The sequence below is a fragment of the Mustela nigripes genome, chromosome 14 (assembly GCF_022355385.1).
Source record: "Mustela nigripes isolate SB6536 chromosome 14, MUSNIG.SB6536, whole genome shotgun sequence".
Taxonomy (NCBI): Eukaryota; Metazoa; Chordata; class Mammalia; order Carnivora; family Mustelidae; genus Mustela; species Mustela nigripes.
The window spans coordinates 61492202-61507390 of record NC_081570.1 but is presented as its reverse complement, the minus strand read 5'-3'; the positions used below and the strand labels follow the sequence as shown (position 1 = coordinate 61507390).

At 35.4% G+C, this 15189-nt stretch overlaps 1 protein-coding gene across 1 annotated transcript in view; it reads right to left on the bottom strand.

The window, feature by feature from the left end:
• Window positions 1-12683, bottom strand: part of TNNI3K (TNNI3 interacting kinase) — a 318208-nt gene extending 305525 nt beyond the window's left edge. The window contains 2 exon segments of the mRNA XM_059375142.1: window positions 11744-11852; window positions 12644-12683. Coding sequence (XP_059231125.1) covers window positions 11744-11852; window positions 12644-12683 — 149 coding nt within the window.
• Window positions 12684-15189: the final 2506 nt, after the last annotated feature.

Below are 15189 nucleotides of genomic sequence, written 5' to 3'. Positions count from 1 at the left end.
CATAATTGCAAATGGCAAGATTTATTTTTTCTGCCTGAGTAACATAGCTATTCATCAGTCGATGGACACCTGCGCTCTTTCCATATTTTGGCTACTATGGATAGTATTGCTATAAACATTGGGGTGCACCTGCTCCTTTGAATCACTATTTTTGTATTCTTTGGATAAATGCCTAGTAGTGAAATTGCTGGGTTGTAGGGTAGCTCTATTTTTAACTTCTTGAGGAACCTCCATATTGTTTCCCAGAGTGGCTGCACAAGTTGCATTCCCACCAACAGTGCAGGAGGGTTTCCTTTCTCAACATCCTTACCCACATCTGTTGTTTCCTAAGTTGCTAATTTTAGCCATTCTGACTGGTGTGAGGTGGTATCCCATAGTGGTTTTGATTTGTATTTCCTGATTATAAGTGTTGTCGAGCATTTTTTTCATGCATCTGTTAGCCATTTATATGTATTCTTTGGAGAATGTTCATGTCTTCTGCCCTTTTCTTGACTGGATTTTTTATTTTGGGATATTCAGTTTGATAAGTTCTTTATAGATTTTGGGTACTAGTCCTTCATTTGATATGCCATTTCTAAATATCTTCTCCCATTCTGTTTGCTGCCTTTTTTTTTCTTTTTTCTTTTTGACCATTTCTCTTATTGTGTAAAAGCTTTTCCTCCTGATGAAGTCCCAATCATTTATTTTTGTTTTTGTTTCCCTTGCCTCCTGAGATGTGTCTAGTAAGAAGTTGCTACAGTCAAGATCAAAGAGGTTGCTGCCTGTGTTCTCCTTAAGCCTTTGATGGATTCCTGCCTTACATATAAATCTTTCATCCATTTTGAATTTATTTTTGTGTATGGTGTAAGAAAGTCATCCAGTTTCAATGTTCTGCCTATGGCTGTCCAGTTTTCCCAACACCATTTGTTGAAGATACTGTCTTTCTCTCACTGGATATTCTTTCCTGCTTTGTTGAAGATTAACTGACCAGAATTGAGAGTCAATTTCTGGGCTTTCTATTCTGTTCCATTGATCAATGTGTCTGTATCATACTGTCTTGATGATTACAGCTTTGTAATACAGCTTGAAGTCCAGAATTGTGATGCCACCAGCTTTGGTTTTATTCCTCAATGTTACTTAGGTTATTTGGGGTCTTTTTTCATTCCGTATAAATTTTAGAATTCCTTGTTCTAGCTCTATGAAAAATGTTGGTGTTATTTTGATAGAGATTGCACTTAATGTGTAGATTGCTTTGGGCATTATAGACATTTTAAGAATGTTTATTCTTCAAATCCATGAGAAGGAAGTGTTTTCCCATTTCTTTGTGTCTTCCTTAATTTCATAACAGTTCTATAGTTTTCAGTGCACAGATCTTTTACCTCTTTGGTTAGGCTTATTCCTAGGTGTCTTGTGGTTTTTAGTGCAATAGTAAATGGGATCATGTCATTGATTTCTCTTTCTGTTGCTTCATTGTTGGTGTATAGAAATGCAAAGGACTTCTGTGTGTTGATTTTATATCCTGCAACTTTGCTGAATTTCTGTATCAGTTCTAGCAATTTTTTTTTTTTTTTTTTTTTTTTTAGTTTACTTGTGTTTTCCAGAGTAACCTGCCATTTGTGAAGAGTGAAAGTTTGACTTCTACTTTGCTGATATGGAGGCATTTTATTTCTTTTTTGCTGTCTGATTGCTGAGGTGAGGACTTCCAGTACTATGTTGAACAACAGTGGTGAGAATGGATATCCCTGTTGTTTTCCTGACTTCAGGAGAAAAGCTCTCAATTTTTCTCCATTGGGAATAATATTAGCTATGGGCCTTTATGTATGGTCTTTAGGATGTTAAAGTATGTTCCCTCTATCCCTACTTTGTTGAGGGTTTTTATCAACAAAGATGTTATATTTTATCAAGTGCTTTTTCTGCATCTATCGAAAGGATCATATGGTTCTTATCCTTTATTAATGTGGTATATCACATTGAGTGATTTGTGGATGTTGAACCACCCTTGAAGCCCAGGAATAAATCCTACTTGTTCCTGGTGAATAATCCTTTTAATGTACTGTTGGATCTGATTAGCTAGTATGTTTTTGAGAATTTTTGCATCTGTGTTCACCAGGGATATTGATCTGTTATTCTCCTTATTAGTGGGATCTTTGCCTAGTTTTGGAATCAAGATAATTCTGGCCTCATAAAATGAGTTTGGAAGTTTTATGTCCATTTCTATTCTTTGGACATTTCAGAGTAGGTAGTAATTCTTTAAATGTCTAGTAGAATTCCCCTGGGAAGTCACTTGGCCCTGGACTCTTGTTTGTTGGGAGATCTTTGATTCAATTTCTTTGCTGGTTATGTTCAGATTTTCTATTTCTTCCTGTTTCCATTTTGGTAGTTTATTCATTTTTAGGAATTTATCCATTTTTTCTGGAGTGCCTAGTTTGTTTGCATATAATTGCTCATAATATTATAATTGTATTTCTTTGGTATTTGTTGTGATCTCTCTTCTTTCATTCATGATTTTATTTATTTGGTTCCTTTCTCTTTTCTTTTTGATAGGTCTGGCTAGGGGTTTATCAATTTTATTAATTCTTTAATGAACTGGCTCCTAGTTTTGTTGATCTGTTTTATTGTTCATTTGATTTCTATATCATTGATTTCTGCTCTAATCTTTATTGTTTCCCCTCTCCTGCTGAATATAGGCTTCATTTGCTGTTCTTTTTCTAGCTCCCTTAGGTGTAAGGTTAGGTTGCATATTTGAGACTTTTCTTGCTTCTTGAAGAATGCCTATATTGCTATATACATCCCTCTTAACACCACCTTTTCTGTATCCCAAAGATTTTGAACGGTTGTGTTTTCATTTTTGTTTGTTTCCATGTATCTTTTTAAATTTCTTCTTTAATTTCTTGGATGGCCCACTCATTTTTTTTTTTAAGATTTTATTTATTTATTTGAGAAAAAGAGCACTGGAGAGAGAGCAAGAGAGCACAAGCAGGGGGAATGGCAGATAGAGAGGGAGAAGCATGATTCTCACTGAGCAGGGAGCCCCATTTCAGGGTTCCATTCCAGGTACCTGGTCACGACCTGAGCTGAAGGCAGACACTTAACCACCTGAGACACCCAGGAATCTGCCATTCATTCTTTAGTAGGGTGTTCTTTAACCTCCATGTATTTGTGGCCTTTCCAAATATTTTCTTGTGGTTGACTTTATTTCATAGCACTATGGTCTGAATCTTTTTATACCTAGATATACCTCAGTCTTTTTATATCTGGTTGAGTCCTGATTTGTGACCCAGTACATGATCTCTACTGGAGAATGTTCCATGTTCACTCAAAAAGAATGTATGTTCTGCTGCTTAAATGTTTTGAATACATCTATTAAGTCCATCTGGTGTAGTGTGCCATCCAAAGTCCTTTTTCTCTTGTTAATCTTCTGCTTAGATGATCTGTCCATTGCTATGAACAGGGGGTTAAAGGCCCCTACTACTATTGAATTGTTATCAATGCATTTCTTTAGGTTTTTTATTGATTTGTATATATTTGGTGCTCCCAAGTTAGGGGCAAAAGTATTTACAGTTGTTAGATCTTTTTGTTGGCTAGACCCTTTTATTATGATATAGTGTCCTTCTTTATCTCTTATTACAGTCTTTGGTTTAAAATCTAGTCTGATACAAGGATGGCTACTCCAACTTTCCTTTGAGGTCTATTAGCATAAGAGATGGTTTTCCATCCCCTCTCTATCGGGAGATGTCTTTGGGTCTAAAATAAGTTTTTTGTAAACAGCATACTGATGGGTCTTGCTTTTTTATTCATTCTGATACCCTGTCTTTGTTGGAGCAGTTAGTCCAATTACATTCAGGGTAATTATGGAAAGATATGAATTTAGTGCCATTGTATTACCTGTAACATTGCTGTTCCAATAGATTGTCTCTGTTCCTTTCTAGTCTTTGTTACTTTTGGTCTCTCTCTCTGCTCAAAGTCCCCTTTAATATTTCTTAAGGGTTGGTATAGTGTTCACAAACTCCTTCAGTTTGTGTCTTAGAACCTTTTTATCTCTCTTTCTATTCTGGATGACAGTTGCTGGATTAATTATTCTTGGCTGTATATTTTTCCCACTGTAGAGTTTGACTATATCATGCCAATCCTATCTGGCCTGCCAGGTCTCTGTAGACAGTGCTGCTGCTAGTCTTTTCCCACTAGCTGTCCTTTGCAGAGATCTTCTTTGCTTGCAGTGGGGACTATTTGACCTTCATGTTGGTGTGTTTTGACTTGTTTGTTGAAAGAAGCCTGGAAAGAAAGAGGGAAAAAAAGAGCTTCATCCTAAAATAAAAGAAAATAAAAAAAAAGAAAAAGAAAAAAACAAACAGACAATCAAAAAAACTATAAGCCTGATTCCAAAGAAAAAAAAAGAGGGGGGGGAAAATAAAGAAAAACAAAAGAAAAGAGTCCTAATCCAAAAAACAAGACAAAACAAAATAAAACAAAAAACACAAGAGAAAGAGAAAGGAAATGAAAAAACAAACTCACAAACAAAAAACTGTAAGTCTGATTCCAAAGGGGGGGAAAATAAAACAAAAGGAAAAAAGAAAAGAGAAAAAGAACAAGAGAAACAAAAAATACAGCCTGGTCTTATTTCCATCAGAACTGAAGGGGACACTGTGAGGCACTGTATAATCAGTACACTTGGTGTTTGTGGTATGCTGCCTGGGTTGTTGTTCTCTGGGAGAGGCCTGCCATGTTGGCACAGTTAGTCCTGACCCACCCAGTAAAGAAAAAAAAGCACTTGCCAAGCACAGGGGGTGTGGTGTTTGACGAAAGCGGCTCCCACCTCCCCTAGGGGCCGCTGTGTTGTTCCCTGCTGCCTGGCTGTATTGGTAGTGGGAGTAAAATGGCAACATACCACTCTGTCCTCCAGTTGGGGGCTCTCACACCCCCGCTGTTCCCGAAGCCCTCATGCAAAGGGGAGGGTCACAGCATGCCCGGTGCCCATCTGTCTTGCATTTGTCTCTGGTGCCCTTGGGATTCAAAACTCCAAATCTTAAAAGTAATGGCACCACTACCGTCAGCTTCAACCTCTGGGTTAGGGACTTGCCGCTCTCTGACTAGTGCTCTTTGTTCCAGAAAAAGATTTTTTCACCTGTGCAGTGTGCTGATTCTATGCTTTGGCAACATGAAAAGCAGCAACCAGGTTATCCGGCCTCTGTGCACACTTGTTTGCTGCCAATGAAAGGCCATTTGCTGGTGCCTGCAGTGTCTTTTGTCCTTGGAGAGGATATAAACTTTCTTCGAAATGTACTCCAGGAAGGGGAACAGTTTCTCCCAGTGAGACCTCTGAGATCCCTACTGCACTTTGTTCAAGCTCCTGGGCCAGAGATGTTCTACTCTCCAGGAGCACATGCTACCGCAACTCTCCCGCAAAAGTCACAAACTTTCCAAAAGCTCAGAGTCTGAGCTATATTCAATGTTTGTAAAAAACTTGCACCACCCAGTTCCCCCAACTCACCAGGCTGTGGTCTGAGAGGTTTTCTTCTTGTGCAACCCCAACACCACACTCTCTCAACCCCTCTCTTCCTCTCTCCCTTTTCTCTCCTGTGGGAAGTATTCCCTCCCCTTTGCAGCCTGGCAGCTTTCCTCTCCACCAGTTCACTTCCATACATCTTGAACCTGCAATGTTGTCTTCCTCCAACCATAGAAATTCTGCTTCTAATCCTCAGATTGATTTCCTGGGTGTTCCAAATGATCTGACCTCAAGAGAGGAGGAAAGCTCCTCATGCCCCTACTTCTCCGTCATCTCCAGTACTTCTCAACTCATTCCCCACGTAAATTCTTATGTAGTTCTTTGTGGTGGTTTCTGATTCTTGTCCCACCAAACAACAGAAACAAAAAAATCATCGATAAGATTTGTTCGCAAGGTATATACCCAGGAAACACCCAGAAACACATTTGCCCAACATCACAGAGATCCAATCAGCAAACTAACAACATGAAATATATTTATTCATTCATCATACAATAAATAATTACTGAAATGTTTGCAGGTAGAGCAAGAATAGCTAAGGATAATAAAATTGAGACAATAATAATTTATTGTGAGGCTTAGATCTTGTAAGACTTTTATAAACATTAGCTACTATAATATTCTTAATAAAGCACTAATATTGAATATTATATTGATTATTTTAACAATTTTATTGTTTTGCCTTGCATTTGAGAAGGGAGATCAGAAGTTGAAAGGGAAGACAGAGGCAGTATGGGATGAGAGGGAAGAATATAGAGTAAGGATAAAAGGAGGAAAGATAGTGAGAGCTAGTGAGGTAGCAAAGCTAGAGGGAGAGAGAAACTGAAAGAAAAAAAAGAGATTGAGATCAAGCTGCTTCATAAGGATTTTATAAGCTATTACTGTACAATTCTTATTCATAACGAGTTTTACCTAGACAAGCAAGAAAAGAAATACAGAGGTAGGTAGTCTTGGGACAATGTGAATTGTCTTTCTGTTGCTGTGGTAGTTTGCTTTGTTTCATTGCTAATTAGCATGATGTACTAACCAAACATGCCAAATAATACTTTCACACTCTTTTAATATTATAAGATGACATGTTCCTTCTTAATATTCTACTTCTCAACTTGATGCAGAATTTCACTATTTTAGATAAGGTCAGCCTGCCATATTTCTGGAGCTATTCATTTGGCATTAGCTAAATTTTATAATTGGTTATAGCTTTGAAAAAGTAGAATTTTGGAAGATATTTCATTTGGAGGCTAGGTATGGTGGACTGTAGCTGGGCCCAGAGGAACTTTTCAAACAGAAAATGAGCACGAAGGGCATGCATATTTCTTCTCTCTTCTCTCCTCCTCTGAACACTTTTAGCATGCAAATATTACAAATGCTTGCTCGTGAAACAGAGCATTCTTCTATTTTTGTTTATTTATCAAGCCTAATAAATTTCAAAGCGGGATATTACCATTATCAACCAAGGTATAATGATGCAATGTGAAAATAATATTTAAAATGAGAAAAATAGGATTATTTTTATTATTGCTGAAATACTATGGTATCGGAACAATATAACTTCTCTGCAACCTCCTCAGTGACCTCAAATTTCATATTACAGATTAAGCAGATGAAGAATAGCTCTGACAATTAAATTAGAAGAGCACAGTTCTAAAATTTCTAATGACTTAAAAACATATTGAAACAAAATAATTTAATTGAAAAGCTTTTAAAGTTACATGTGGAGGGCCACCATGGAGTGTTTTTCAAACATTGAGTGTGGGGTACATGTGTCACCAGGAGTAGGGGTGGGGAACTAAAATATAGTCTTCTACTCCCACCCCTAGGCATAGTTCTAATACACAGGATAAAGCAAAATTGTGGAATGGTATAGAGAAAATGAAAATATTTCATGGATAATTTTAATACATAATTTGTATTATGTATTAATAATACAACCCCTCCCAGGTTGAGAACAAAGATCACAGAGATTACACATTTTGAAATTAAATACTAGTCGATACAATCCCAGTATAATCAGACATGTTGTTTATCCTAGTTCAAGCCAATTTAATTTGATTAACTTCATTTTCTTTAGGTATAAAATGGCAAGTGCAATGAATGCCTACCTCAAAGGTTGCTAACATAAACAATGATTATCTGTTTTTAACAAAAATTTTTGAGCATTTACCATGTGCCAGTCATTGTGCAAAAGCACTTTACATATATACAGTAAGGACGATATGAGCTAATGCATATTAAAATACATAGTAGCTTGTGATCTCTCTCTCTGTCAAATAAATAAATAAATAATCTTTTAAAAAAATAAATAAAATATCTAGTAGCATGCCTAGAACATGGCAAGCACTAAGTTGTTTTTTTTTCAAGTGCTATACAAATAGGTATTACAAATAAACACAAATATAAATAAAGCTAAGTAAGACAAAGAAGCTGCCACTAGAGAACACATGTACTAGTGGTTAGACAGACTTGGAAATGGATAAAGAAAACACCATGTAGTAAGTGCTATTTACATTGATAAACAAAAAGATTAGAGAAAGCACAGAAGAGGAAATACAGACAATGGTATTCCAATGTACCACTTCTGTCTTTCCTTCTTCTGTCTTCTCTTTTTCTTCATCTCCTCCTATCTTTCATCTATTATCTCAACAAATGTCCAAACTTATGAGTGAATGCAACTTTATTGTGGATGATGAGAGAACATTCCATTTCCTTTCCCCTTCTTTACCCTAGCAAACTCTCATCCCAAAGCTGCTATAGATTGGCATAAGAAACATAATGGTTTAGTTCTTTTTATCTTTTTAAAATTTAGTACTATGTTCCTGTACACTGTATTGTATATGAAAGCTATACCAGGAGATCATGTATGTGAGTTAACAGAAGCCTTGGTGGACAATGATGTGGAAAATCTCTTTTAATGAATGAATGTATTATCTACCTGGAATGCCATAAAGAACTTGTTAGCAAACAAAAACAATAAAAACTCCCCAAACCTCCCAAATCTGTGTTTATACCAGTGATCCTCCACTTGTGACTCTGGTGTTAAATGCCTCTTTTTGGACATCTTTACCATTCTCCTCTTATTTATGTTTAGAGAAAGCCTGATGTCATGAGGCATAACACAGTTGTTCATCACAGAAGCACTCCTTAGATTATGTAAGGTATGGATAAATATGAGAAAGAAAAAGGCTCTACATTTATGTAATACCCAAAATGTCCTAGATACTTAAATTTAATCTCATATAATACTATGCTTCATCTTCCTAAATGCTTTAAAATTTTGGTGTGGGAATCAATGGGTTAGACAATTTATATTCTCAGCACTCCATTCTTTTCTTTCCTTGTCATCCATCATTTTATTTTAGAGAAAAGAAAAATCCTCAGAACTTTGCCCTTGGCATGACTGACTTTCTTTCCCAGTGATGCTATCTGTCTTAATGGAATCAGACAGAGTGCTCTGTTTATGTTTGTTTGTTTGTTTGCACCCTTGAATCTCTGTAGACCATACTAGTTGCCTGCTTTCTCTTCTCATGTTCCTTAACCCTTCACCAATATCACTTCAGGCAGAGTTTTCACAACAACTTGAATATCTTTCTAGAAGTAGTTTTTTAGAAGTATCATTTTTAGCATGCAAAAATATTATCTGAGGAGTTTGTTAAAAATTCAGGTTTCTGGAAATCATCCCCAGAGATTCTGATTCATTTGATATGGAATGGAACCATGGAATCTAAAATTTTATCAAGCACTGTTGGTTACTCTACTGTAGGCAGCTCTTAGCCCTTGGAGAAACATGATTCTAAGCTGGGGATAATCTTCTCCTTAGCTTCATTATTATCACTTTTGGTTAATGGGACATTTCTGTCACTTCCTCAATGGCTTCAGCACCAGACTGCCAGTCCTCTTTTCCATAAAATGCCCTACTATTATTCTTAGGAAAATTGATATCTATTTTGACGAGCCTTCTAGTACTGTCGCCAAATCCCTTTTGATCACAATCTTTAAAAGTTAGATTTCAAATTTTGGCATCATATTGAATTATTCTAACATTTCACATTTTTACTTTTGAAAACATATTAAAACATTTAATATTTTCATATTAAAACATTTAATCCTAACTTTCTTACTTTCTAACTTTTAAAAAACTATTTGATTCTTCTACTAGATAATAAAGTTTTCAGTCTTTCTATCTACCCCTATTTATCCAATCATAATAATAGAAACTTCCAATTATTCCATGCCTACTGTGTGTTAGGCCCTCACCTCAGTACTATTTTGCAAATACCTGTGAGCTTATTATTAACCTCATTTACAGATGCAAAGGAGGCTCAACAAAATTAAGGAACATATCCAAGGTTACATAGTTTGTAAATAAAAGAAACTGGGTTTAAAACTATGTTTGCATCACTGTAAAACCATTACACTGAGTGACATAATTTTCCTACTCAATTTAGACAAAATGGTCAAGACATTTTTTCTTCTTGACTCCTCTAGACTTTCCATGGTACTAGTAGGAAGACCTCTCTCAGTAGTCAGCTGACCAAATTAGAGTTCCAGCACTTACTAGTCATACGATCTTGATAAGATATTATGTCTCTAGTCCTTAGTTTATCATCCATCAGAATTCATATTTATCACACAGAGTCATGGTGAGAATTACCAAATGTCTTGTATTTGGTGGGTCTGGAATGAAAACTTGAATATAGTTAGCACAATAAATTCTGAACTATATTCTTCCTGACACTGTTTCCTGCTTCTCACCCTAATACTAATTAGTAAAAGGGAGGTAACATTAATCATATAGTGGAAATGTAGGAAAAATCAGCTATAGCAAAAGCTGTTAAAAACAATGGTCTGTTGTTGAGGGAGTATGAGAGAAACCTATATCTCAAGCCTATTGTTAAACTTAATCCTTAAAAGGATGTCTATTTAAATAAGCCTTGACATACCTGCACAGTACTTCTTAAATTAAAAAAATAAATTAATAAATGAGTTTTTGAGTTCTTGAAGTTGAGGAAAATCTCTTTAGTTTAACCACATTTCATTCAGCATATTTATCTGAGTCAATAAGAACTATAGGATTTATGATTAAATTCTACATTTGCATCTCTTCTCCAACAAAATAAATATGTATGTATAAATCTATTATACCAGTGTCAGTCAAATCTCTACAGGAATTTGAAAAGTTTTCCCATAACTGATCATGTTCAAGTACTTGCAAAAGTCAGTCCAGGATATCTCATCATGAGTATCAATACTGATTTATCATTTTGGGCCAAATTAACACAGAGGATCAACTATTTCCTAAATTATAAATTAATTACCTGAAAAAGCCTTATTAATCCACAATTTCATATAAACGATATTATACATGGATAACTTTAATTGCCAGTTACGTGAACTTTGTATATTTACTATAGCTGAAATTTAGGTGAAAAATATGTCATTTGGTCAGTGCTTCACACTTGTTTTCCAAGTAAAATAGAGGGAGTTCTTTGTCACAAGTACATTAGATAAGTAACGCAGGTAAAAGTCAACATGGCTGATTGGCCTGCATGGAAGTTTCCTCAGTCAGGCAGCTAACTTACACTGACCCTCCAAAATGCATCTAGTTTTTCAATGCCAGATTCAATTTCTCCAGAAGGTTGCTTGTGTATAGAAGGGTCCTGCCCCTCTTTTTTGAACATTTTGTGTCTTCCAAGGTTGTGACACTATGCCAGATTATTTTTCTCTTGTTATCATGAACAAAACCCACTAAAAGCTTGAAGCCGGTATTACACAGTGTTATATGATTGTTCAGGGGCAGAATCATATTCAGTTCCATTAAGGGACAGCCTCTGAATGTCGAGAGAACAGAAGGTTTGTTAAAATTGGACTTATCCTAGTAGTTCAAAAAGAACAGCATGGCCAATATTCTACCATCATTTGGGAAGAGAAATCTTGCTTTTTGTTGCTGGCATGGCTTACAAGAAAGACCTAATTCCAGGAAAGATTATTCAGATCAGCAACAGCTTGTATTCAAAAGTCAGCCCTTATACGCCTCTCTTTTTAAACTTTAGCAATGGAAGCATGTAAGTCAATTTTTTAGGGAGATATTTGCATTTTAGGGCTATATGAATGGTCAAGAAGGGCCAACCTTATATTTTAAAGCCTAACATGCCTGGTAACATCTGAGATTCTGTGGGTTGTGTTTTTAAATATACATGTATCTAAAACAAGGTAATTAATAAAGATACTTATACCAAGAAAAATTAACTCTAAGAACTTTACCTAAATATGTGCCTTAGTTCTGCAAGTTCTTTTTCTTTGATCCGCAGGTCATCTTCTAATCTTCCTATTATAATAACATAAGATTCACTGACTTTCTTCTTCCATTCATCTAGTAAAGAAAAACAAATGGGACTGATTCATAGCTGTGCTTTGCAAAATGCAGACACAGATCATAACATACAAGTAATTAAAACTCAGTTTTTTATTCTAAATTTTACAATACTTAATTTAAATTACTGATTGTGAGCTTAAAATACAGATGTTTATATCTAAAATGCAATCATATTGTAGTAATTAAGAACCCATTTGATACTGGATAATATATTTACATAAAAGAATATATTTGCCTTATTTCATTTGATTTTATTGCATTTTAATTATATCAATCTCTAGTTCCTAGACAAAAGTTTTTAGATTTCAAATACTTGGTATTTAAGATATAATTCTAAAATCTCTATATTCAGCAGTATTCCTAGGAACATTTTACCTAAAAACTAATATATATATATATTTTTTAAAGACTTTATTTATTTGACAGACTGAGATCACAAGTAGGCAGAGAGGGAGGCAGAAAGAGAGAGAAGGCTCCCTACTGAGCAGAGAGCCCAATGCGGGGCTCGATCCCAGGACCCTGGGATCATGACCCGAGACGAAGGCAGAGGCTTTAACCCACTGAGCCACCCAGGTGCCCCAAAACTAATATATTTTTGTAAGAAATTTTCTGTTTTCTTTAAAAATCTTGCAGAGGAAAATAATTTGAGTTCAGACAATCTTCTCAACAGTTTCATATAATACATTGTCATTTCCTCCATGTAAAAATTAACAGATACTCCAATGATGTGTTATTATCTATAACTACTATTTGAAACATGTTATATTTAAGGATATAAAAATAATTACCAGTGCAAGTTTGGGTTGGTCTAGATTTATAATTTCCCATTTGTTAGAAGTTTCTTCTTTTTCCCAGTGCAGTTCCTCAGGTTACAAGATTCCAAGTTCAAGTGCAGTGACAGTCCAGTTGAAAAATACTTTGATAGTCTGGCTAAAAATAAGCTGACTGCCAAATGGAATGTCATGCAACAATGACAAAGAACAAAACAGTTTGTACTTTCAAGGGTGAAATCATAAAGGGAACTAATCAGTCTGTTTAAAACAGCTGTATCAAAAATAAATAGCAAATGTTTCAATAGGATTATTTACCTCCATCAACTGATTATCTATCCATGCAGAGCTTCATGAGACAATTAATAGGTAAATCTAGAAAGTCGTTCAGTTACATCTGAGGTTCACAAACAGCTATTAAAACTATATAGAGCTCCTTCCTAATCAGTTTCCCCTGAGTTAAAGTAATGCCAGTTGGAAAAGAGTGACTGGTGATGGAATTCCCCTCTCTCTATATAAATACTGGGAACCCATACCCTCTGACATGCTACTAATAGAAATAAGTGTAAGTATTGCCTATATTAGAAGTATAAAATTATAAGAAGAAATTCTCAACAAAGACCATGATTAAATTTTACCTGTGGTGATTATGTTGAACACCATAAGAATCATAGATAAAATCTAAGACACTGATTCTACAAACGGCAATTCATAAAATAACAATGACGAGAACAATATTGTGAATAATAAAATTGAACGCTTCTTGTGTGATAGATACTAGTCTGAGTGCTTTAAATACATTTTGTCATTTATACCTCATATGTTACAAGATTCTGCAGGGTATATATATCATTCCTATATTATGGATGAGAAAATCCAGATTTGCTAATAGGCGGATGAGTCTGGAATCCATTCTGGGTCTATATATTTCTGAAGTTCAAGGTAGATATTATTATTGTTAAAGTCTCCCATAATTCTTCTTTCATTCACCTTCCATTTACTTCATTGGGTTCATTTCTCTTGGCCTGCATATTTCCACTGATATAAATGAACTCAGGGCATGATGTAGGAAAAATGGAAAACATAGAAAAGTTATCTGATTTTTAACTATGTATTTCTTTTGTATAATATAATTATACCTAGAGGATATAGATTTTGATCTTGCAATTCACCTCCAGAGGATATAGTTTTAGTGTAACAGGTATGAATGTCACATTTATTATAGTTCAATATTCAAATCGTTTGTCTTTTTGAAGTAAATGCTAAGGTAAATTTAGGATTCCCCACACCTTTTTCTCAGCAAAGGTAATCTATGCTCCAGAGAGTGGGCTTCCATACCTATCAGATATAGCTAGAGAAGTAGATAATCTGACTTCAAGGACATCTCTATCCACCCACAGATAAAATTTTCCTTATCTCTCTTCATCAGTATATGCGATCAAGGCTTTTGCTGTTTGTTATTCTGTGGGGGCTTCTGGTTACTTGTTCTATGCATTCTGCATTTTCCTTGTTTGAAGGCCAGTTGCACCTGCTTTCCCTTAGCACTTATGAGACACATATCTCCTCATGTCAGATAGTCTTTGCTGTCCCCAGACAGACAGCCTTTAGGCTCATTGGCCTAGGCACTTGACTTCCTCAATGCTTGGTATTGAAGACCAAGTATTTAGTATAGTCCTGAACGTCATACTGGGTAGTCTTCTTTAAGAAACTTGTGGTGTAGCCTTGGGAAATAGTGCACAAGCTCGCCCTTCTTTCAGAACTCCCTAAAACAATCCATGGTTTCCATATTGTGAATCCAGAGGGTCAGATATGGGAAGCAGAACTGCAGACCTTAAGAACACCTAATCTATTTTTTCTGATCTTTTTTTTCTTTCTCTATCTCAAGTCTTACACCAGTATGTGTGTGCATGTGTATATGTTTACTGCCTATACCAACTGAAGGAAAACCTAGTTATTAGATTATTTTGCATTATTTTTCAATTTCCTATTTATAATACAAATTTGATGCATTAATTTTTAGGACTTTTCCTTTTGATTTTCAAAAATAGTTTTATTCTTTCAGAAAGGCTGGTTCTTACAAATGAAAGCTTTGATTTTCAAAAGCTACAATTTGTGCTATTAGTTTATAAATCCAATCAGCAACTCAACTGAATCTTGTTATACTCTGAAGCAATAAATTTTGTCCCCTCCCCCCTAAAAAGGTAGGATAACAGCATAAAAATTTGGGAAATGGTAACCCCAATACATAAAATATTCAATGTTATTAAGCTATAACAATTCTCTACTTTCAGAGGAACAAAATCTACAAGCCACTTCTAAGAATATGAGTTTAGGTCATGGGTTAAGGGCAGTGGAGTAATCCTCCTGCATGCCTTCTGGAAGGTGAAGAAAAGGCTGGAATAAGCAAATGACCCAGGGTAATATCTTTCACTTTTCTTTCCTAAGGGATATAGGAGGGAATCCACATGGAATCAGGAAATATTCTCCTCACTACTGAATATATTTCTGTAAAAATTACTTCTTTCTATGTTGAGTTGGCCAAATGCTCTAGATTGAATCCTACT